The sequence below is a fragment of the Herpailurus yagouaroundi genome, unplaced genomic scaffold, assembly GCF_014898765.1.
Source record: "Herpailurus yagouaroundi ecotype Mexico unplaced genomic scaffold, PumYag 140, whole genome shotgun sequence".
Taxonomy (NCBI): Eukaryota; Metazoa; Chordata; class Mammalia; order Carnivora; family Felidae; genus Herpailurus; species Herpailurus yagouaroundi.
In genome coordinates, this window is record NW_024412395.1 from 38731355 (window position 1) to 38756297 (window position 24943).

Sequence of the window (24943 nt, forward strand, 5' to 3'; positions counted from 1 at the left end):
TCTTTGCAACAAAAGCCTTACACTCTTTGTGGTTTACATAAAGAAGATGCATATGCTAAGCTGACTATAGATTTCTTTTTTTTTTTTCAAGTAATTTTGCAGCTCTTTTTTTTTTTTTTTGAACAAGTTGTATGCCCAACATGAGGTTTAACTAAAGACCCCAAGATCAAGAGTCACGTGCTCTACCCACTGAGCCAGCCAGGTATCCCTAGATTTCTTTTTCATGAAATAAATTATTGTTGTTTACTTTTAAGCACTTGTTAGGCCCTCACCCTTATACAATTGAATCAATATGAGGTTTTTTTTTTTTTAAGTTTTTTCAGAGGAATGATAAACATAAAAAGTTTATGCTTTTTTAAAATTTACGGGTATAGGAGGGACTTCTTGAAATTTATTTAAACCAAATGGAATTGTGTTTTCTATTTAAGAAATTTCATTAATAGAAGCTGAAAATGTCTTTAACATTGGCTTGCTATGAGAATTCAGTCAGACTGAAACAGCTCTCTGAAGATTGGTAGGGCCTAACTGTTTGAACATGACACTTTAAGATCATCCCACCCCTTTTTCAACTTCTCCAAATTTCTTTGAATGGTTCATGAATGCATGAAAACAATAGTTTCTGATTTAATGAGACAACTGGACAGGTTTTGTTAATATTTCTAGTTGCTTATTATTTCTGGTGTGTTTTATAATTTGGTTTTAAAATATTAAGTATGTGTTAGTGAAAATTATTGACTCATATTTGGGAAGATTTTATGTAATCTGTCAAAAGAGGCATCTTCGAACCTTGATTTAATAGCATAATACATTAGCCTCCTATGTCTGTTTAAAGATTGTCGTTGCTAAGATATTCCTCTCCCTTTTTTGACCTTGCCCTCATTCACTGTTATTTATGTAATAGTAGAAAACCCAGCCCTTTTGTCATTGATGCACTTCTTGAGATTTCTATAAAATTGAAGTAAAGTAAGAAATTTCACATTTGGTGAAGTGGTGTAAGTTCATCTAGGTACAAAGAAGTAAAGAACTTTTCTGATCACATTTTAGTTGCTAGAAACTTAGAGCCTTCACTTTTCTCACGTACTTCTGGGACCTTCCACTGAAAGATGTGTCAAATGTCAAATGTCCAAGGAAAATACTTTTCATTGACTTGAAAAAAGGTTGAAGAGCAATCCTTAATTCACCATCACAAAAAGAATTATAGACACTTATCCCCGCTGACATTATCTGATGTGAATGGTCCAAAGACCAAACAATTGGAAAGTGAAGTCCACTTTCTTAATTAACCTTGCGTTGTTGAGATGGGGAGGGCTGGTTGCGCTGTGAGTTTTATTATCACACGTGCCCCCTTCTTTTTCTGTTACCAATATTATTTTTTTTTTTCTTTTAGGAATTTCTAGGCTAGAGTATCGGCAGTTAAAGTAATAGTTCATGTGTTTCTTGTTTGCTTCTATGAGAATTAGTGAGTAAAGTAGTTTTTTAGACTGCAGATTAAGGATTAAACTTCTGCTAATTTCAGAAATATGTAACCCTTCTTTTTACATCAGCCCAGAGAGCATGGGACTGCTTGACCCAGCAACCAGCGATGGGCGAGTAATTTTCTTCTTACCCTGGCAAAAGATGACAATAGCCGGCACTACCGACACTCCAACGGATATTACACACCATCCCATCCCTTCGGAAGAAGATATCAATTTCATTTTGAACGAAGTGCGTAACTACCTGAGTTGTGATGTTGAAGGTAACTTATGCATTCCTTTGAGTTTGTTTTCCTTCTTTTCTATCTCCCGGCCCATCCCAGCTCTTACTGGTAACTGCCACATCTAAGGTCTGAGTCCTCTTCACACCTGACTCTTCTGTACTGACCACTTCTTCTGGAAGGTTTATGGGGACCAAATTATACCACAATGCAAAGCAGCTGCTTGGTCCCCCCCCTGCTTTCTACATCCACACGAACCTCACGCAGTCATTTTCTGACCATCTCTAATGGCTGTACACAAGCCATACGTGAGCTCTAAACACTCGTGCTCTCTGAGAAGAGCATGAAATGTTTGCATTGCAATTTAATTTCTAGAGTTCAGGAAGATATGATTTACAGATACAGGATATCCTTAGGAAATAATTAGTCAAAAAATGAGAGGATAGAGCTATATATTCTGAGAGCTTCGTGAGCTTTTCTATATGAAAAGTAGTGTTGACAGTGGATTTAACTAAGTAGGAGAGGTATGCTTTTTTATTTTTTTTAATTTATTTTTTACTTTTTTTAAATGTGTATTTATTTTTGAGAGAGAGAGAGACAGATGTGAGCAGGGGAGGGGCAGAGAGAGAGAGGGAGACACAAGAATCCAAAGCAGGCTCCAGGCTCTGAGCTGTCAGCACAGAGCCCGATGCAGGGCTCGAACTCACAGACCGTGGGATCACGACCTGAGGAGAATTTGGAAGATTAACTGACTGAGCCACCCAGGTGCCCCAGTATGCTTTTTTTTTTATTGAAAGAGCCAAAGTTAACTTCTTTTTCATGCTAACCAGGGCATACTTACTTTTAGTTTGGATGTTAATAGTATTTTCTCCACTGCATATATATAATGAATATGTTTTATCCCAGCTAGTTCCTGAAGTTTCCTAACATTGTCCTTCTCTATTTCCTATCTCAGTTAATAGCCTTATCATCCAGTCACCCAAGCCAGAAATAGCATGCTGGTCTTTTTTTTTTTTTTCTTTTAATAGTCTTAATTTATTTTAAATGCTTATTTATTTTGAGAGAGAGCAAGGGAGAGGCAGAGAGAGAGGAGAGAGAGAATCCCAAGCAGGCTCCACCCTGTCAGCACAGATCCCAAGGCAGGGCCTCAACTCACCAACCGTGAGATCATGACCTTAGCCAAAATCAAGAGTTGGACACTTAACGGACTGAGCCACCCAGGCGCCCCTCTCATCTTCGGGGATCCTTCTCTTTGCACATTCAGTCCAGTTCCTATCTGTGCTCACTCTGCAGTACCCTGTAAATCCCCTCTCACTTCATTGTCCTGGTCACGCCTATGTCACTTCTCAAGCAGCTGCACTGGCCTTCTAACTGGCTTCCCAAGGTCAGGTCCCCGTTCCCACCCTGTCTCACCCTTCCATCAGCACCCTCTTTCTGAAACACCATTCTCACCATCACTTCCCTGCTCAAAAACATCCCTTGGATGTTCCTCATTGACTTTCAGAGAAATTCTAAGCTATCTGGCTTGGCTCTAAACTATCTCTAAGGCTGTCCACAACTTGTCTTTGCAGGTTTATATTCAGTACTCCACCTTTGTGCCTTCTGTGGTCTTATCACCTCCAAATCAGTTCATGCACTTTTCAACCTCATGCTTTGTTTAGGATGAAACCTTGCTCTGGGATGCCCTTTCCCCCACCTTCTCATTTTGACAAAATACTATTTCCACTTTGGAAACCACCAAACTTTTGTAGAACGGTGGTCTAGTATATCACAATGTTATATATCGGCAGGTGTCTAAGGTGTATTCTCACTTGCAGTTCCTTGAGGGTAAGGATTCTTTATTCAGCCACAAAGCTTGTTGTCTATATGGTATGCCCCTCAATACGGGGTTGAAATGAAATAAATAAGTAATAGGTGTTTTCAGGGTTTTTGACGCTGGTAGCAGTTTGAAAATCTTTTTATATTAAGGTAGAAATTTTTAGATTTTGAAAAATATATAGTCTTCATCCTTTTGTGTCAGGAATCTTCTATAATGTTGGCTTCAGTGGAGGACATACAAAGCCACAATTTTCTTCTTGATGTGACTCACTAAAGTCCATGAATCCTTTTTTCCCCAAGGGATTTTTTTATCATCATGTGATCACACATTTATAAACAAGCAAACTTCCTTAAAAAAAAAAAAATTGTTCAGGGTACTCTCCTGGTTTAATTGAATGATCCATATTGTATAGAGGTAGTTTCTTCTGATTTCAAGTAATGGATACATTTTAATTTTGAGTGACGTCTCTTTGGGATCTACGATAATGGTACAGGTATATTACACACTCATAACTGAAATTTGTGTGACTAATGTCTGTATTCTCACACACTCATATACACGCACACAGTTATTTGGGAAATGGTCATGCCTTATTTAATATCCATATTTAAGTATTCAAAATGCAATGTAATTTTAGCTAGATACTTTCTGTTGAAATCTAGGAGGACTTTCATCTGGGTATGATTGTATTTTTTTTTTTAACGTTTATTCATTTTTGAAAGACAGAGACAGAGCATGAGCGGGGTAGGAGCAGAGAGGAGAGAAACGCAGAATCTGAGGCAGGCTCCAGGCTCTGAACTGTCAGCACAGAGCCCAAGGCGGGGCTCTAATTCACAAACCGTAAGATCTTGACCTGAGCCGAAGTCAAGACGCTTAACCGACTGAGCCATCCAGGTGCCTCTGTATATGATTGTATTTTAATGTATAAATGATTATTGTTAACGAATCCTGCTACATTTTGCATTCACCTGAGTACCATATTAGCTAAAAGTGGATTGATATTGGGCCCTAAGAGCAGGAGGTTTGGGTTGTTGGAGCAAGAAATAAAATTAATTCAAGAGCAGAGAGCTCTTTGTTGACAGTTTCCAGCTTCTTAAAGTTCAAATGCAGTAAGATGAGAAATCTAACTGCTTATATGTGCTGAGGCTGGATATACTGGAAACAGGTGCAGGTTCCAAAAGGCCGCTGTGCCCGTTTTGTAGGTGGGGATTTCCACCAGTGAAATGAGCCTTTGGGCTGTAGCAGAGACTGAATTGTGTACCCCCTCCACCCCCCACTTTCTTCTGTGAATGGACAGAGGACTTAGCAATACCTGCCGGGGCTTGGTTGGTCTGTAACTTCTTGTCACTTAGCATGCCTTTTGTTAGTCAGGTTACTTGGTAAAAGTAACAAAGAGGGTTTTTTTTGCCAGTTGTGATTTTTGGTAAAAGTGGCTGAAATTAATATCTGAACGGTGTACATCCGGCCTTTTCTTCTAACAGCCTGGGGACTCTTGAGATTAAAAATTCTCTAAGCAGCAAATAGCTGGTGTGAAAGCAAAGGTGACAGCCGTTTCACATACTTCATTTATTTCCCTGTGCACACCATCTATCACACCTTTCCGACTTACCAACTTACTCTTTTTAATACAATTAATTCATAATGATTCCTTATAGTTTGTTTTCATCTTTGTTTCTAGTTGACCGAAGGTCTCATATGTGAGGCGTTACCCTCAGTCTGGATAGAACGCAGTTTGCTAATGTATGTCTGTGTCTTGAAGTGGAGACGTTCAAGTTTGTCATTTTTTCCAAGGAATTCTGGTGCGATTCGATGTCTCTTCCATCCTGATGAAATGGAAGAGAGAAACTCAGCTTCAGACACTACCCAGTTATTTGGCCACAGGCTGGTGCTGTGCACGTATTTTGATCTCTCCGTTTGTCTGTAATGGGTAATACATGCTTTATTTTTTAAAACCCTACAATTCCTGAGCACTTTTCTACATGCAAGACACTCTACTGAGCACGTCGCCCTCATTTTTTCTTTGGTTCCTCATGACAACCTTACGAGATGTACCCTGCAATTCCTGTTTTGCAGACGCAGAAACCGAGGCCCCATGACTTGAGGCTTCCTAGCCCCCAGTTTGTTCGTGTTGGAGCCACGATGAGGCCACGTCAGTCCAGCTGTAATACTTGCACTGCTAAGTACCGCACGGTACTCTCGCTAGTAGTCCTGGGTTTTATGATGTGGTATTATATCCACCAGGGAGTGGATTAAGTCTCTCAATTCATTTCCTGGAAGCTGCTAGACACTTGCAGGATGATAATGACCTTTGCTCTAGACTGGCCTTATTTGGATCTGAATGTTAAGCTAGAAGAGGTGTCATATCTCATAACTAATCCCTTGGGCCAAGCGGTCTTCTCTACAGACCTAAAAAATAAAAAGTTTGTTTAGATCCTAGAGCCGTAGTTGTGAAATGTTTTGCAGTCACCAGGGTTGACATAATCAGCTTAAAAGGATTTATTAAATGGATGAATAAGTAAAATTCTGACAACGGTTTCCGAGCCTCCCCAAATGGCTATATCCTTAAGGAAGGGGGAAAAAAAAAGTGTCAAATCTTAACACTCCGTGCTGTTCTCAGCAGCTGCCACATTTCTGCAAAACGCGTCGCAACAATTCTGAAAAGCATTTTGCCTGTTGGGAATAAGACCATGTCTTCTTTTACGATTTCGAAAGCTTTCCATTCACAGGCTGAATTTTCTCGATGACTTGTTTGTTCTCTTCTGAAATGGGGCATTGACAGTTGTGCGGTGCCTAGCGGGGTTAGGAAGAAAAACGATCTTTTGAAAAATGTATCATTAAGTCTGCCGTGTAGAGGTTAATCAGAAGGATGCAGTGGGGGAACCAAGCTCTGACTGAAAGGGATCGAGCGAGACAGAAGATTTGCCGAGCGCTTTATTCACGTAGTCTTTCTGGAGTGCTCCTTCAGGCAGCGTCTTTAGTTGTACACAGGTTCCCACACACGCAATTAGTAGTGTTTATAGATTGCCGGTTATTCAATTAACAACCAAGCTGGCCGTATCAACTCGCTGCAGACCTGCCTTTTCACTGCCAGAGATTGTACCAGGGTTATCAACTTACACAGGCTTGGACGTCTTCCAGCTGTTTAATTATAGTGTCACACGCTTTGCTTTTTCTAGTTTCATTAGTTTATAAATGTAATATGGTATCTTATTTCTGTGATTAACACTTCATTTCAGCAGGTTAAACATGCTGGTAGAGACGTATTGATTTCTGACACTATTTCCCCTGTGTTCATTTAGATATTTTCACATGCTTTTTATTGATTCTTTTGGAAAGCGGCAAACATGAGAAAGAACGCCCCAGAACGTGTGGCTAAATAACTCACGTGAAGCAAAACCACACATTTAGCTCTTAATGGTCACATCCTGTGGGCTTCATTGTCTATTAATTTTTAAAACAAACCCTTGTCTTGCCAAGGTTTTAAGAGTAAAAATATTCATTATAATTTGAAACAATTACACAGCACTTAGTCGTTTCAGCCAGCTGTGAAAAATGTCTATTTAACTTTATTACTGAGAGTTTACTCTTTATATATTATACATGCTAAAACCTGCATTGGGATTGCAATAAAAATAATTCTCAAACACGATGGTAAAAGGACTATTTTATTTTGACAACACCTTTTTTGAAAATAGTGCCAAGTACTTTTATACACCGTGGAGGTACGTGGGTTTTGTAACATCTGGGCATTTGGCACTTAAAAAATCAACTGAGTGCCATCTGGGTGAATCGGTCTAACAAGTGGTGTTTAATGAGGACTTTTCCCAACTTTAACAGTAGTGTTGTTTCCTGTCATCTTGTTTTATTAAAGCACTCATTTATGTTAAAAGAGACTACCCGATTGTTTAAATGTATAGTCATTAGGTACTTTATTTACAGCCTGGGATATTGGCTCCGAGGCCCAAATATATTATTTCTTTTGATTTTTGTAACATCACATGTTCTTGCTTGACATGAGAAGTTCAGGATGTTTCAATATGCCGCTTCATACTTATTGATCACTCTACGTGACCCATACTTGATGGAGTATTTGGGGTGCTGGGAAATATTAGAATTGACATTGCTGAAGACTTTCAACCTGGTGGGAAGAATGAAACAGTAATGAAATATGGTCTAGCTATCCTGGTAGTAGAAGAACCAAAAAAAATCAAGATGAATTTTTGAGCTCTGACGCATAAAGGCCTTGGTTTGAGTTATCTTCTTCACATATCATACCTTGGAGAATTTAAAGTAGGGTGATATCCACTACTTACTCTTGGCTGCAACCTGAATGACAGAAAGGATTTCTGGGTAAGAACTTGAGGGTAGGAATGCTTAATTTAGTAAAAATATTTTTCATTTCTCATTAACTCATGAAATGAGTAGGAGGGAAGGATACTCTGAAAGGATAAACGTGGAACATGTTGGGACAGTAAAGTATTTGCGGGGAAAGCACACTATTATAGCAGATTGTATTCTCCTGAGCCAAGGAAATGCAGTCACATTTCACCGAAAGGATGCTCAATTAGAGTTGTGGGCAAGGTGGCCCTGTGGAAGGTCCCCAGCTTGATGATCTCCCAGGACCAGCCTGAGATCTACTTATTACTTGGGGATTTTTATTCTAGAGCTGCCTTGTGTAATGGCATGGCCTGTGCATATGCATGTCATGTGGAAATTTCATTTTTAATTAGTTAAAATTAAATAAAATTTGAAATTCAGTTCCTCAGTCACATGAGCCACATTTCAGGTGCTTAATAGCCTCATGCAGCTGGTGGCTAGCGAATTGGACCTTGTGGATAGAGGACCTTTCCAGTACTGCAGAAAGTCTAAGGAACAGTGGGGCTGTACAGAATCTAGAGGTATTTATATACACTTTTAGAGAAGGAAGTACTCGATTTAAGAGAGTTGCTGAGTCTGTATTTTTTTGTTATATAAAATAAATTTATCATCTTGTTAAAAAAAAAAAAAAACAAACAAACCCAAAAAACCTCCAGCAGTAAGAAGGCTCAAGAGGTGATGAACTCCGTGATTCTGCGATGTCTAAGGCACAGGGCCCTTATTTCTCTTCACCCTCCCACCCTCCAAGTTGGCTTTATCCTGCGGTTGTTTCCTCTATGGTTACAATATGGCTGTAGCAGTTTCAGGCAGAATTAAAAGGTATCTTAACGATTCTCTATTCTGTCTACTGCTTGTGAATCTCTTTCATCAGACAACTTTAATTAGGGTTTGTTTAACAAAGTGCAAGGTTTCCACTGTGGGTGAATAGGTGATAAGGAGAGAAATATGTTAGTTCAGTTGGTTGCTGTCTTTTATACAAGAGGTTAGAATTCATGTTTTGTGTGTTTAACTATGCTCTGCCCTATGGACATAGATTATACCGATGTCCCTGACCAGTCATTACTTAATTCCAGTGGTGGAGAGGTACAACCACTTTATCCTTCAGCAGGAAATAGCATTTTGCATAATCCACAAAAATCATTAAATCTTAAGTTTGGGAGAAAACTTGGGGCACCTGGGTGGCTTAGTCAGTTGAACATCTGACTTTGGTTCACGCCATGATCTCACAGTTTGTGGGTTCGAGCCCCACGTTGGGCTCTGTGCTGATGGCTTGGAGCCTGGAGCCTGCTTCGGATTCTGTGTCTCCCTCTCTCTCTGCCCCTCCCCGCCTTTCCCTCCCTCTCTCAAAACTAAATAAACATTACAAAAATTAAAAAAAAATAAAATAAAAAGCTTGGGAGAAAACTGATAGACAGCCTGATCCAACCACTCTCTGGTCTAATACTGTAAAAATCCTGCAGACCATAAAGACTGATTCATATTTTAAATATGATTTAAAATTTGATTATTTATCTTACATGTATCTTTTAAAATAAACTTAATCCTGGGGCGCCTAGGTGGCTCAATCAGTTAAGCATCTGACTTCGGCTTGGGTCATGATCTCAAGGTTTGTGGGTTTGAGCCTCGCGTCAGGCTCTGTGCTGACAACTCAGAACCTGGAGCCTGCTTTCGATTCTGTGTCTCCCTCTCTCTCTGCCCCTCCCCCACTCTCCCTCTGTCTCTCTCTCTCCTTCAAAAATAAACGTTAAAAAAATCTTTTTAAATCAATTTAATCCCAACTTTATCTGATATAAGTCTGAGGTTAAAAAGCTGAACGCTAAGATATAAAGTAAATTAAGTTTCCTAACACATTATGAACTCTTTTGGTAGTGTTTTCTTTTGTTGAGTATCGACATCAAGAGTAAGGATTAAAAATGATGTCAGTATACACATTGTTTTATTTAATATTCCTCTATGAATGAAAACCTTGGATATTTTAGTTTGGCCTTTTTGTTTTCAACAACGCAATTTTACAGATGTGTTTTTCTGGCTGATATACCAGAAAAGGCAAAGAAAAAAGAAAAAAGAAAAGGTAAAGCATTTGCACAAAGAAGATTTGCATATGTTACAGATTTACTCTAGAGAGTCTCATTTTCCATCAAATAATTTTAAAACCAGTCAGAGGACTTTAAAAGTTGGAGCCAAATTCCTGATCAGTGTGGCTACCTAAGGAATTTCACAGACACACGCTGCAGACTTTGTGGTGACCACAGTGACGTTGTATGTGGTTGGCTAAGGTTTATTTTTGACTCAGAGGGCTATTTGAACTCTAATGGAAAATAGCGGTAATTTCCTAGTTAGGGTTTTTGTAAAGATTAAAACATTGCATGATTTGTGTTGAGGTTACACAAGACTTTTGTGGAATTGCGTGAAGCAGGAATTAACCCTCATTCCGTGGAAGCCATCAGGATTAAACCTAATGAAGAAATTACACATATCAGAGGGGCAGGTTTAGAAATGGAATCCCAGCATTCAGACTCCCTTAGGTCTCCAGTTAACAAGACTGGAAGCCTTGGGCTTTCTGCATCAGTATGTATGTATGTATGATGTATGTATGTATGTATGTATGTATGTATGATGTTTCTTCTTTCTTTCGCACCCCACGTTTAGATATGGATTTGATTAACCACCACTGTAGACGTGTAAGGGTGCCTCTTCTTTCAGATTATAGTCGTGTTAAGATTGTGACCCTCAAAAAAAAAAAAAAAAAAAAAAAAGAGTGTGGCCCTCAAGGAGCTGTATTAAATCATGCCAAATTTACCTAGTTGAATTTGTCTTTACCAGAAATCTGTTTTTTCCATTTGAGATAAAGATGGAAGGATTATCTATCATTCAGTATAAATTGTTTTTAATTGTTTTAATGTTTATTCTTGAGAGAGAGAGAGAGAGAGAGAGAGGAGGGGCAGAGAGAGAGAGGGAGACACAGAATCCAAAGCAGGCTCTAGGCTCCGAGCTGTCAGCACAGAGCCTGATGGGGAGCTTGAACTCATGGACTGTGAGGTCATGACCTGAGCCGAAGTTGGACACTTAACTGACTGAGCCACCCAGTTGCCACTCAGTAGAACTTGTTTTTAGGGTCTTTCTCCTGTACTTGGTTAGGCACTTTGTAAATAATAATAATAATAATAATAATAAAATAATAATTAGACTATTCCAATCATTTCAAGGAGTCTTTGTAGCTCTTTACATAAAGAGTCTGCCGGATATTTTCTAAATACTTTTCAGGTAGTGCTGTGTATAAACACAGGAGGTTCACTGTACAAGGGCACGCTACCAAGCATTGAGTGGGATCTAAAATCACACTGTCCAGTGCTCATAAAAATGTGCTCCCCTGAATGAGAGATTTTAATTTGAACTAAGGCTGGGGATGGCATGGGCTGTAGGGGCCCTGAGACTTCTGTAAAATTCTGTCTTAATCTTCTGAGACTTGAAGTTTGTCAATTTTTCCTTTTGTCTTGATTTTTTTTTTAATTATGATTAAATAAATATATATATATATACATATTACGAAATTTATCAGTTTGACCATTTTTAAGTATACAGTTCTGTGGCATTAAATATATTCATATTTTTGTGCAGTTATCACCATCATCAATCTCCAGAACTTTTTTATCCTCCCTAACTCTGTACCCATTAAACGTTCACTCCCCATATACCACCTCCCCACCCCCTGCTAATCACCATTCTACTTACTGTCTGTATGAGTTTAACTACTCTAGGTATCTCATATGAATGGAACCATACAATATTTGTTCTTTTGTGAATGACTTATTATACTTAGCATGTCTTCAAGGTAGCATGTGTCAGGATTTCCTTACTTTTTAAAGCTTAATAATATTGCATTGCATGTCTAGACCACATGTTATTAGCATTTTTTAAATGCTTACTTACTTTTGAGGGAGGGAGAGAGAGAGTGGGTGCACAAATGGGGTTGGGGCAGAGAGAGAGGGGGATAGAGTTTCTGAAGTGGTCTCTGTGCTGACAGCAGTTTCTGATGTGGGGCTCGAACTCACGAACCATAAGATCATGACCTGAACTGAAGTTGGACACTTAACCAGCTGAGCCACCCAGGTGCCCCTAGACCACATGTTATTTATCCATTCATCTATTGGTGGTCACTTGGGTTACTTCCATATTTCGATAATTATGAATGATGCTGCTATGGACGTGGAGGTGTACAAATTTTCCCTGCTTTCAGTTCCCTGGGGGTATGTATGTACCCAGAATTATAATTGCTAGATCATGTGGTGATTCTATGTTGAACTTTTTGAGGAAATGCCATGCACTTACTCTTAGTTGACTGCAGCATCTTAGCTTCTCGTCGGCAATGCCCAAGGCTATCCCACTTTCTCCCACAATTCTCGCCCAACATTTGTTATTTTCTGTTTTTTGTGATTGGTTACAATAGCCATCCCCATGGACGTGAAGTTGTGTCTCCTTGTGGTTTTCATTTGCATTTCTAGTGGTTGGTGATGTTGAGCATCATTTTATGTGTTCATTGGCCAGTTGGAGATCTTTGGAGAAATATGTTTGTACATCCTTTGCCCAGATTTCATCACATTGTCTTTTTTAGTTATTGAGTTTTAAATTTTTTTTCAATGTTTTATTTATTTTTGGGACAGAGGGAGACAGAGCATGAACGGGGGAGGGGCAGAGAGAGAGGGAGACACAGAATCGGAAACAGGCTCCAGGCTCTGAGCCATCAGCCCAGAGCCTGACGCGGGGCTCGAACTCCCGGACCGTGAGATCGTGACCTGGCTGAAGTCGGACGCTTAACCGACTGCGCCACCCAGGCGCCCCTAGTTATTGAGTTTTAAGAGTTCTTATATATTCTGATTACTAACACCTTGACAGAGGTAGAATTTACAATTTTTTTTTTCCGATTACATGGGTTACCCTTTCATTCTGTTGATAATGTGTTTTGATGCACAAAAGTTTTTAATTTTGAGAAATCTGTTTTATCTCTCTCTTTTATTTTCTTTTTTAGCCTGTGCCTTTGGGATCATATACAAGAAATCATTGCCAAGCTCCCTGTCATGTAGACCTGTATATATATATTTTTCTAAATGCTGTATCATTCTAGCTTTTATGTATAGATCTTAGATCCATTTTGAGCTTATCCTTCTGCACGTGGATACCCAGTTTTCCCATTGTCTTGATGTTTGAAAGACTATCTACAGTCAACTTTTCAATAGCTGGGAATTAGATGAAGGAGGTAACACCTGATCCCAAGTCATGGTAGAAGTAAAATTGCACTTACTCTTCTTAAAGCATTTTTGTTGTTGTTGTTGTTGTTAAGTTTATTTATTATTTTGAGAGAGAGAGAGAGCAGGGAAGGGGCAGAGAGAATGGGAGAGAGAGAATCCTAAGCAGACTCCTCACTGTTAGTGCAGAGCCCAATGGGGGGCTCAATATGGTGGCTCGATGTGATCCCATGAACCTTGAGATCATGACCTGAGCCAAAACCAAGAGTCAGACACTTAATCAACTGAGCCACCCAGGAAACTCCCCCCCCCCCCCCCCCCCCCCCCATTTACTCTTCCATTATCCAGGAATAATTTAACTGGTTTATGAAAGTGAGTGCAGAAGGACCAGGTAAGCATTCACTCCCTCATAGTCTATATCATTTGGCAGCTGTTGGCTGGTACATGAGGTCATCTTCTTGATGTGTAGAGTGGAGAAGAAAGGGGCTAAGCCATTCCTAAAGCTGATCTGGGTAAAGAAGAGTGGATTCTGAAAACTCTGCCCTTGGGTCTCTGCCCATGCCTCTCACGGTGCATGAGAACCACAACTAGGCTACTCTCCTTAGCCATCTTTAAGTTCAGTAATGAGTGCTCTGCAACAGCTGTCTAATTCTATTGTAAATTCCATGAATTCTTGGTACAGAGTGGTGATTGTATTTTGATAGAGACAGTAAGAGAAGTTCCATGGTATCTTGAATATTTAAAGACCTTCCATACACTGTAACACAAATATTGCGTGCCTATACTGGGAGGAGCCAGTATACCTGTTTTTGTGACAGTTAAAAAGATAATGGGATGAGAGAAGAAAAAGGGCATGAAGACTGTCAAAAGTTGAAAGACGGTGGGTACATTTAGTGGGTAAGAACATGAACTTTATAATCGGGAAGAACTGGGTTCTGATGTTCTACCATTTATAAAATGTTTGCTTTGGGCTAGTTAAACTTTTTCAGGTTCTTTTTTTGTTTGTTTTGTTTTTTGTTTTTCTCATCTGTATGGTGAGAATAATAATAACTGATGTTATGGGTCTTTGTGAGATGAAATGAAATGAAAAGTACATATCAAGTGCTTTGACAAGGCTAAGCCTACTCTAAATGCTCAATAAGAAGTTAGCATTGATGAGGGGAGATAATATCCTGTTACAGGCTTGTTTGTTTACTAAGGATCTTTGTCCTGAGAAGAGATAGCTAGATATATTCTAGGAGGAAATGTAACAAGTCATAAATCTACTGGTTTGTCTTTGTTTCTACTTTGTTGTTGTTTCTTTCAGCTATTTTAGATTGCCTCCCCCCCCTCGCTGAGGGCTGCTAACATGTTTCTTTTGTTTCCTTTTTAGTACCAGTGTCCCCCTCCGTCCGTCCCCCCACTCCGTGATTTTCAGGTTCTTCGCTTTTTTTCATGGAGATTATCTTTGTCACAAGATAATTCTTCGAGTTTTTGCCGTACTTATCCACTCACTCAGTTGTTATCTTTAAGGGCTTCTTCTCCCTTTCAAAGTGTATATCCCTGTGTTCCTTTTCCTGAATTCTGCCCTGCTTATTAACTATGCCATAGCTTTGTTGAGCTATCGTTGAGGAATCCTATCAACCTTTACGATTGATTCTTCCCAGTGAGAAGAGGGGATGTCCTGGCAGCATGGAGTGGTATCCGTCCCCTTGTCACAGATCCCAAGTCTGCAGACACTCAGTCCATCTCCAGAAATCATGTTGTGGATATCAGTGAGAGCGGCCTCATCACTATAGCAGGTATGGGATATTACCTTTGTTTGGGATGTGCTTCAGATAGGATCGCGAGTTAAATTGTCACACCAGAATCTCCCTTGATGCTAATGAACAGGGATATATATATATATATATATATATATATATATATATATACACACATATATATATTTTATGATTCTGAGTAAAGTCTTACACATTGCTGCGCCATATTGGTTATAAACAACAGGTGAATCTTGGTGGTAATAAGTTGGTAAATGGGTAAGTCTGAGGAAAATAAGGGCTGGTAGCCTAATGAATTCTTCATCGAATTATGTAGGTGGGAAGTGGACAACGTATCGCTCTATGGCAGAAGATACCATAAATGCTGCTATCATGACTCACGGTCTGAAAGCAGGGCCAAGCAGAACGGTTGGGCTTTTCCTTCAAGGAGGCAAAGATTGGAGCCCCACACTCTACATTCGGCTTGTCCAGGATTACGGCCTTGAAAGTGAGGTGGGTGTGCATCGTCCTACCCTTTACCTGCGCTCACCGTTGCCGCTAACAGAGCTGGCAACCAGGAGGCCTCCCCGATTTAGAATTTCCTTTTGCTGGGTCTGTTTCTGTCTGCATAACGATGGAAGTGAACTAAGGAAAAGAGCTGAAAAGGCAGTGCCCATACAAGTTTCTATTTTAAAATCCGGAGTTTCTTTGGTTTGTTCTCCACAGACAGAGCCTCCCACATTTTTCTGTCTCGAGCCTGAGGAAGGCGGTTCTTCACAAGTGATACTGCGGGCAGAGTGAAGCCGAAGCTTCATCCGTCACTGATACAGTGATACATGTGTGGCAGAGTTAGTGCTGGCCTAAGCATTCAGAGCCCAAGTGGTTTCCTCCCACAAAATCAAAACCTAATACCCTCCTGGAACTATTAGTTACCGGCTGTGAAAAACTGACAGGATAAGCGTGTGCAGTTTTTGCTCTGTGCCGAGAAGTATTGGTATTCAAGGTACCCGCCTGTTGGGGTTTTGTTTCCCTAGGTTGCACAGCATCTGGCCGCCACCTATGGGGACAAGGCTTTTGAGGTGGCCAAAATGGCAAGTGTAACCGGAAAAAGGTGGCCTATAGTGGGAGTGCGTCTTGTGTCAGAATTTCCATACATTGAAGCAGAGGTACGTGAATGGCCGTGTGGGAATTTCTGGTCTGCCCTGGGATCCCCCTCACCTGCTCATTTTCCATCTCCTTTAAAACTTCTGTGTAGCTACGTTTCAATGCCCACTTGCCAGCCCAAACGGTTATAGCGACATGTCTTCCTGGCACAGATCCTTTCGTTTATAAACTTAAATTCTGAACTGATACTGAAATGGTAACAATCAAAAGAATAATAGACAACACGGTATGGATTTGTTCCTCCTCCACAGACCCATCCCACCCGAGCCTTCTTACTTCACAGCTGTTTGCCCCACCTGTAAATCTGTAACTCTTCGAGTTGTTTCCACTCGTGTGCTGCCTGATGACATATCCTGATATGGCCCTTCACTTCTCAAAGATTGAAGCTTTGTTTCTCATCAGGTTTTTACATTTTGTGAAGCCAGAGGCCGCGCCTTATTTATGATTCATTGTACTTTAAAACATGAATGTCCAGTAAGCCTTTGCTTGTTGATTGGATGCAGGCCTTCCATCATCTGCATACTCTGAGACAGAAAACTTTGGACAGCTAAGGAGAGGAGACCATACTGTTTAATATTCTTTGCCTTGCTGGTGACATAAATTAGCATCCATATTAAGCACTAGCAAAGAGGAGAGTGATTATTGTGGATGGTAAATGAGAAAGGGTGCAGTCTGCACGTTTGGGCCAGGTTCAATTCGGTAGGAAGGCATTAAGTCTTTTCCACTTTGTCCCAATTTGTGAACCTCCTTTGGCAGGCAGATGGGGAACCTGTATGATGTCGTCATTTGTCTCATGCCTGCTAGAGAACCAGAGTATATAAAGAGCAACGTCACTTCTCTAAATGTGAATTTTCTTAAGTGAAATTTTATGTCTTCTTTTTAAGAAAAAGCCTAAACTAATAATTTTGCTTTAATTTAAATTCAGGTGAAATACGGGATTAAGGAGTATGCCTGCACGGCAGTGGATATGATTTCACGGCGTACTCGCCTGGCTTTCCTAAATGTCCAGGCCGCAGAGGAAGCCCTTCCCAGGATTGTTGAACTGATGGGCAGAGAACTGAATTGGGATGATTATAAAAAAGAGGTATTATATAGTGGTTTTTAAAACCCTAGTTCCTATTATAAAGATTTTTATTTTGGGGTGCCTGGTGGTTCGGTGGATTAAGCATCCCACTTTGGCTCAGGTCACGGCCTCACGGTTCATGAGTTCAAGCCCTGCATTGGGCTTTGTGCTCAGAGCCTGGAGCCTGCTTTGGACTCTGTGTCTCCCTGTCTTTCGCGCCCCCCCCCACTCACTCTCTGTCTGTCTGTCTCTCTCTCAAAATTAAATAAACACTAAAAATTTTTTTAATAAAGACTTTTTTTTTTATTTTATTATTTTATTTTAGAAAGAGGGAGAAGAGTGCAAGTAGGGGAAAGGGACAGAGAGAGAGACAGAATCTCAGGTAGGTTCCATGCTCAGCACAGAGCCTGACATGCACCTGGGATCATGACCTGAGCCAAGATCAAGAGTTGGATGCTCAATGGACTGAGCCACCCAGGTGCCCCACCACAGCTCCTGTTATAGCATGTGATGTCTTGGTCTGTTCATAGAGGCTAGCATGGTTTTCAATGGTAACTTTAGATTTCTTGCCAATTAATATGTGGGAGTGTGTTTTAATATTGCTAGGTCTTAGGAAACGGCAAAGATATTCTGGTTTCAAAATGTGTTGGTTGATTCTGGAAAATCCCTTACAGAGAAAAATACTCTTAAATTTGGTGGTCATAATTCCTGAAAAAGTAGGATAATAATGATTGTGGGTAGAACTTTTTCTGGTTTCCACTGAAAACACTTTTAGAATGTATTCTATAGTGAAATTCACACTTTTGCAAATTGGCCTTTGGTAGGAAATAGCGGTTTTACTGCCTGACCACTAAATACTTATTGATTTGTGTCATTTGGAATTTTATATCCAGATTGAAGAAAGAAAGCCAGTGATGCTCACATGCCCCCATGTACTACCCTGGGCTTGTTGTGATAAATGGAAGATTATCATGTGTTTTAGTTAAACCCAACTAGTATAATATGCAGAGGCATTTTTGTGTATTTAATAAACAAATACACTTTCTGTACTCATTGGTTCAGTCCCTTTCCCCTAAGCCTTCCTTGAACCCAATTCATTTAAGCTTGTTGTTGCCACTTTGCTGTAGTAGCTGTGATCACACTTCCCTATGGTTTCCATGTTGTTGCTCAGTACAATATACTCGTGAGTTCTCGGTCCTCCTGTTACCCATGCAGTTAGTGACATTGACAGAGTTGATTCCTCCCTCCTTCCCAAACTACTTTCCGGAACCCTATCTGTCTTAGTCTGTAATAGTCTGCTTTTACAGAATACCACCCACTGGGAGGCCTAAACAATGGGCATTTATTTCTCTCGATTCTGAAGGCTGGAAGTCTGGTTTGGAGTGCTCTTCCTGGCCTTCGGAGAGCTGCCTTCTTGCTGTGTCCTCACATGGAGGACAAGGAGGGAGAAAGGGGAACCCCATCCTCAAGACTCATCTAAACCTAATCACCTCCCCCAAACCCCATATCCGAACACCATCACATTTCGAATTAGGCTTTCAACCTATGGCTTTTGGGGTAACCGTTTAGTACATAACCCCATCTCTTGGATCTCTTCCTACCTCCCCCAAACCATGACCACCACTACTACTAACCTCTCCATGTCAAAAAAGCTATTCCACATTCTGGTTGCGTAAGCCTAAATCTTAGTATCATACTTGATCTAAATCCATCAGCAAACCATATCATATTTATCTTTAAGTAATGGCTTGAATTCATTGCCCCCTTAACACGTTCAGCTGCTAGAACCCTGATTCCAGCCACTAGCATTTCTTCCATGGTTTATTATAATAGCTTCCCTCCCACAAAACGGTGTTCTTACTTCAGCAACTCCTGTGCTTCTATTAAAATATACGCCAGATCGTTGGCTGTGTCAGTCCAAATGAAGTTCAGAGGGGAGGTCTGAACTGAAGATATAAAAAGATATAAATTGGAGTTGGCATTTAAGCCATCATGCTGGATGAGATCAAATGAGGAGTTTGTGTAGTTAGATGACAGCAAGCTGTCCAGAGACGGCCCTAGAGCTCTCCAGAGTTTCAAAGTTGGGTACATTGGGGCACCCGGGTGGCTCAGTCAGTTAAACATCTGACACTTGATTTTGGCCGATGTCATGATTTCACAGTTTGTGGCCTCGAGCCCTGCATGAGGCTCTGTGCTGACTGCATGGAACTTGTTTTGGATTTTCTGTCTCCCTTTCTCTCTGCCCCTCCCCCACTCTCTCTCTCAAAAACAAATAAACATTAAAAAAATTTATAAAGAGGTGCCTGGGTGGGTCAGTCAGTTAAGTACCTAGTTTTGGCTTGGGTCATGATCTTATAGTTCATGAATTTGACCCCGAGTCGGCTCTGTGTTGGTGGTGCGGAGTCTGTTTGGGATTCTCTCTGTCTCTGTCTCTCTCTCTCCCCTTTCCCCACTGGTCCTCTCTCTCTCTCTTTCAAAATAAATAAGTAAATAAAGGTAAAAAAAAGAAAAAGTTGGGTAGATATGGAAGACTCCCCAAGAAAGGGAAAGTGATAGCTAGCAAGGTTGGAGAAGGTGTGAAAAGACTAAAAACAAAGTTGCAGCCCAGAAGGAAGGGAAGAAAATATTTCAAAAAGAGAAAAGTAATCTACTATATCAAATGATGCTGATAGACTAGTAAGATGAGGACCAATCATTAGCAATTCCTGTGCTGAAACACCCTCTCTTTTACTAAGGGTAAAGCCAAAGTCATTACAGCAGTTTACAGATCATTGTGATCTGGCCACCACCTTTCTGAACCCTCTGGTCTCATCATTCATCCACTCGCCTGCAACCCACAAATTAAGTTGCTTTTCCTTATTCAAGCCCTGCTGATCCCTCTCCCTGCAATGTTCCTTCCTAGATACCCTCATGGCCTATCCCTGTACTTCCTGCTGTTCTCTGCTACAAAGAGGCCTTCCTTAACTGGCTTGAATAAAAGAGTACTACCCACCCTTCTGAATGGCATTTTCTCTCCCTCTCCCTATTTTATCTTTCTCTTGGGCACCTATTCCCATTTGAAATACCACGTATTTAGTTTATTTATTTGCTGTCTGCCTCTCATCCAGGAAATAAGCTTTCCAAAGGAGAGGAACTGATCTGCTTTGTTTCTGTAACCTCAGTAACCAGCCACGGTAGGGCCTGAATAAATAACTGTTGAGTGAATGAACATAACAGAGCATCTGTGTCATAGGCCACAGGTGTAAGAAAGGATTGGACATAGGTGCTGTCCTTAAAGTGTTCTCATTCTGGGCTGCCCGGGTGGCTCAGTTGGTTAAGCGCCTGACTTCAGCTCAGGGCATGATCTCACGGTTTGTGGGTTTGAGCCCCACGTCTCACTGTGTGCTGACAGCTCAGAGCCCGGAGCCTGCTTCAGATTCTGTGTCTCCTTCTCTCTCTGCCCCTTCCCTGCTCACTCTCTCTGTCTCTCTCTCTCTCTCAAAAATAAATAAACATTAAAAAAAAAAAAAAAGCATTCTCATTCTGGTGTATATTCCCAAAGGTGGTTACATATCACAATCCCCTGGGAATGTAGCAAAAAAGAACAGATTCTGAGACTTGACTAGACTCTCAGAGTCAAGGTCTCCAGGGGGGAAGCCGTGGCCCTACATTTAAAAAATTTCCCGTAGTAAATTTTTTAATAGTAAATGTTTTCTTTTAAATTTGTTTTGTTTTGTTTTTCTTAATGTTTATTTTTGAGAGAGAGAGAGAGAGAGAGAGAGAGTAGTGGAGGGGCAGAGAGAGAGGGAGACAGAGGATCTGAAGCAGGCTCTGTGCTGTCAGCGTGGATGTGGGGCTTGCACTCACGCACCATGAGATCGTGACCTGAGCCAACACTTAACCAACTGAGCCACCTGGGCACCCCATTTCCTGTCATTTAAATGCAATGTCTGTAGCGTACTGATGGTGGAAATCAGTGGCTGAAGAGTTCCTGAACTCGAGCGCAAATCTGCCAGAGATAACCTTTACCCCCATTTTGTAGTTGAGAAAACAGGCTCAGGGAGCAAGTTCAGTCAGAGTTCATACAACTAGTAAGTCGAGGAACTGGGACCGAAACCAGGCGTACACTCTCTCTCCACCTTGTTCTGTTGCCTCTGCATTGGCAGGACTGATTGTAGCTCTTCTAGTTTTGAGTTTTAATTTGTTCGACTAAAGCTACATGCAGAGACGATGCAAGACTGAAACTTGCTCCTTTGCTAATGCCAATCATTTTTACCGTATAGGAGGGCTGGGGATAATGTGTTCCTGTAAAAATTATGGTTGGAAAGATTTGAATATGCAGGAAGATATCTTGTGCCAGGAATTCAGGCTGTAGGAGGTAGGAAGGAGGAAGAAAATTCTGTAAACTGGTTGTGTTTGGCCTTCCCTCCTGAGGAAACTAGATTTAACTTCAGTTCAAGTTTTATATGTAAATTCGTGTACTCAGAGATATTCTCCCATCCCCCTCAATAAAGTAACAGAAATAAAAGACCTAAAGTTATTGTCTAGTATCTGAGCCGTAGGAGTATTAATGAGACCTGTAGACAGTCTAGAGAGAACAAAAGAGAGGGAGAAAAAGAATTAAAGGTTAGAAAGCCGGACTTCTGAGAAAAGGTTAAAAGCATTGGGATTATTTAACCTGCAAAAGTGAAAGTGGAACAAGGTGATAAATAACTCGCTGTAAATGAATTGTGGTTGTTTTTATCAGTCAATACTTAATGAGTGACTCATACACTGAGCATGATACCAAATACTTTAGGGGAATAATAAATAGCTCATAGTTTCAAGGATCTTGGGATCTAACCGAGTGGTTGCAACAAATATATACATCAGAAATGTGCCTTTCTTCCTAAATGTAGAGAACACGGTCATTCAAGATCAAATCCAAACAAATTGGAAGAATGGGTTAGGGAAGAAGACATTGTCTAGGGGACTGAAGGATTGGTAGAGGAACTGGTGGGGACATTTGGAAAATGGGACATGGCCAAATGTGTTCCACAAGGTGTGAATCAAAAGATGACCAAGTGGGCAAAAGAGTTTGGGAAATTCTGAGTTAAACCCATGAAAGCATGTTCATTAGTGCAGATAATTTGGTGCCTTCAGAATGCTTCTATGCCTTGCCACTTTCCAAAAGGAAACTTATCCAGAGACAGACCCAACTCTTGCTCTTTGGAAGGGCCAGTGGGAGGGATACTAATACTACTTAGGATGTGTTTTGGGAAATGCTGACCTACTATTTGGTAAGGTAGATTTTATACCTTCAGAGAAAACACACATTTCATCGAGAGACTTTGAAGAGAAGGCCAGTTAAGTCAATGGAGAGTGCCTCACAAAAAGAAATTCTTTCAAATTTGATCCTAATGAGGAGGAAAAAGGGGAACTCAATGAAGAAATGGAGTGACTCAGAACAAAGGCAGCTGATAAACACCAGATTTAAAACAGATGGAAGACAAGTGCTCTGCAGTGAGAGGGTATCCAGGACTAATGCAGACGTATGAATAGTGTCAGGAATTGGCTAAATGTTGGGAAAAAATACTAAGGACACCCGAAATGAATTTTACAAATGGAAAAGAATGCATGTAAGACCTAAGCTAGATCATTGTTTCAATATAAAAGCAATGCACAGAAATCAATTGCATTCCTATACACCAATAATGGAGCGACAGAAAGAGAAATCAAGGAATCGATCCCATTTACAGTTGCACCAAAAACCATAAAATACCTAGGAATAAATCTAACCAAAGAGGGGAAAAATCTATATGCTGAAAACCATAGAAAGCTTATGAAAGAAATTGAAGAAGACACAAAAAAATGGAAAAAGATTCCATGCTCCTGGAGAGAAAGAACAAATATTGTTAAAATGTCGATACTACCCAAAGCGATCGTTGTTTCAAGTGCCCAGCACCATATTCTTGACTGCTGGAGAAAAGGGAGAACAATTCAACTCATAGTTTAATACCAAATTCCTTTCCTTCTTTTTTTGTCAAGGAGAATGATTTTCAGTGTGAAGAGAGCAAAATAAATATTGGTAAGAGGAAATAGATATTCAAATAGGAGGCTGCTCTAAATGAGTTTACATGCCAGGCCAGAAAAAATTCTATCTCTGGGTACTCAGAGAATTTGCAGATGGGATTATTTAACTAGCGTTGAGCTGTAAAATATTGTGGCAGATAAGAACAGAACCAGAAGACAGAAGGTGGGCAAATGTAGTACAAAATCCAAAAAGGGAAAGGAAAGAAAAAGACGGTTTGTAAGCTGGAAGCCAGCAGGAGAATGACATGACAAAGTAAGAAAGACAGCATTCTCGACAATTGTTCCTATCTGCTGAGGCTAGGGACATTGCAAAGTGTCAGAGCAACCGTTCCAAGAGCTTGTTTGTTGTCATGACTCTAACTTCCACCCAACTATCAGCCTCCTTGTTAACAAACCTTCAGAGGAGCTGATCCCATGATGCCCGTCGGTGATGCTGTGTGCCACGTTATAGTAGTTGTTTGTCACCTGGATAGCGTTTTCACTTTTAATTGCTTTAGTTGTCATCAAATCACAAGGAGTTGGTTCTATAGATTTTGTTAGACAATACTGTGTAAGAATATCCTGCAGTAAGAAGAGACAAAATAGTAAAACAAAATAGTAACAGCATGAGTGATTCTCGGAATTATTATGCTATGTGAAAGCAGTCAAGCACAAAAAAAACTGCATACTATTTGGACCCTTTTACGTGAAATTCTAGAAAAGGCGAAAAGAACTCTGGAGACAGAAAGCAGATCAGTGATTGCCTGAGGCTTGCAGGTCAACTGAAAAAGGGCCTGAGAGGCTTCCTAGGGGGATAGAAATGTTCTGTACCTTGCTCGTGGTAGAGTATACACCAAACTGTATATGTAAAATAGGTGCACTTTATTGAATATGAATTATACTTCAGTAACACTGGCAGAAATTAAAAAAAAAAATTGTGCCGGTCAGAAAAGTGAGAAAGAAACAGAAACGAAAAAATCAATAATTCTTTCCATAAATCTTTGAACTTCATATATGTCTGTGTTTTAGGAGGAACTTGAAACAGCCAGGAAGTTTCTGTATTATGAAATGGGCTATAAATCTCGATCAGAACAGTTAACAGATCGCTCTGAAATTAGCCTCCTGCCTTCAGACATCGACAGGTACTTCTAATAAGTTTCTATATCTCTCTACTTGACTTGACCTACGTGGGTATATTTTTCCAATGTTCAGTGTTGTGTTCCAGGTACAAGAAGAGATTTCATAAGTTTGATGCAGACCAAAAGGGCTTTATTACTATTGTTGATGTTCAGCGTGTGTTAGAGGTAATATGTTTTTGTTTCCATATCCTTGCTAGCAGAAAAACGTAAATGTTATATTAGATTATTTTTTCCTCATCTAGTGCTTTCTGTAAGTAATTTTGTCTTATAGTTTTTGAAAAGTTGATAGTATTAATAAAAGGGTATGCATAATTTTTAACTAAACCTCATCACTTCATGCTTTCTTTTTATTTAGAGTATCAATGTCCAAATGGATGAAAATACACTACATGAAATTCTGAATGAAGTAGATTTAAACAAAAATGGACAGGTTGAACTCAATGAGTTTTTGCAGGTGAGCTGTGGTGAAGGGAAACAAGTTTATTTGCTTTTTATATTTTGGTTGTGAGTGGCTGTTTGAGAAAGGATTCTTAAGTCCACACAGTTGTCACTTCATTCTGAAAAAAGGAAAGCTTGAAGCCAGCAAAGGCTGCTATGTCTGCCCTCAAGGATCCAGCTCTTTCTTTCTTTCTTTCTTTCTTTCTTTCTTTCTTTCTTTCTTTCTTTCTTTCTT

General features: G+C 40.2%; 1 protein-coding gene across 4 annotated transcripts in view; it reads left to right on the forward strand.

Annotated features, from left to right (window-relative positions):
- Positions 1–24943, forward strand: part of GPD2 (glycerol-3-phosphate dehydrogenase 2) — a 142801-nt gene that overhangs the window by 111673 nt on the left and 6185 nt on the right. For 3 of the 4 annotated variants that reach the window (XM_040475123.1, XM_040475122.1, XM_040475124.1), the window contains exons 9-16: positions 1545–1738; positions 14782–14916; positions 15212–15387; positions 15909–16040; positions 16964–17122; positions 24161–24273; positions 24357–24435; positions 24626–24724. In XM_040475123.1, coding sequence (XP_040331057.1) covers positions 1545–1738; positions 14782–14916; positions 15212–15387; positions 15909–16040; positions 16964–17122; positions 24161–24273; positions 24357–24435; positions 24626–24724 — 1087 coding nt within the window. Of the gene's footprint in view, positions 1–1544; positions 1739–14781; positions 14917–15211; positions 15388–15908; positions 16041–16963; positions 17123–24160; positions 24274–24356; positions 24436–24625; positions 24725–24943 lie in introns of those variants that run through there. The other variant, XM_040475125.1, reaches the window with a different exon arrangement.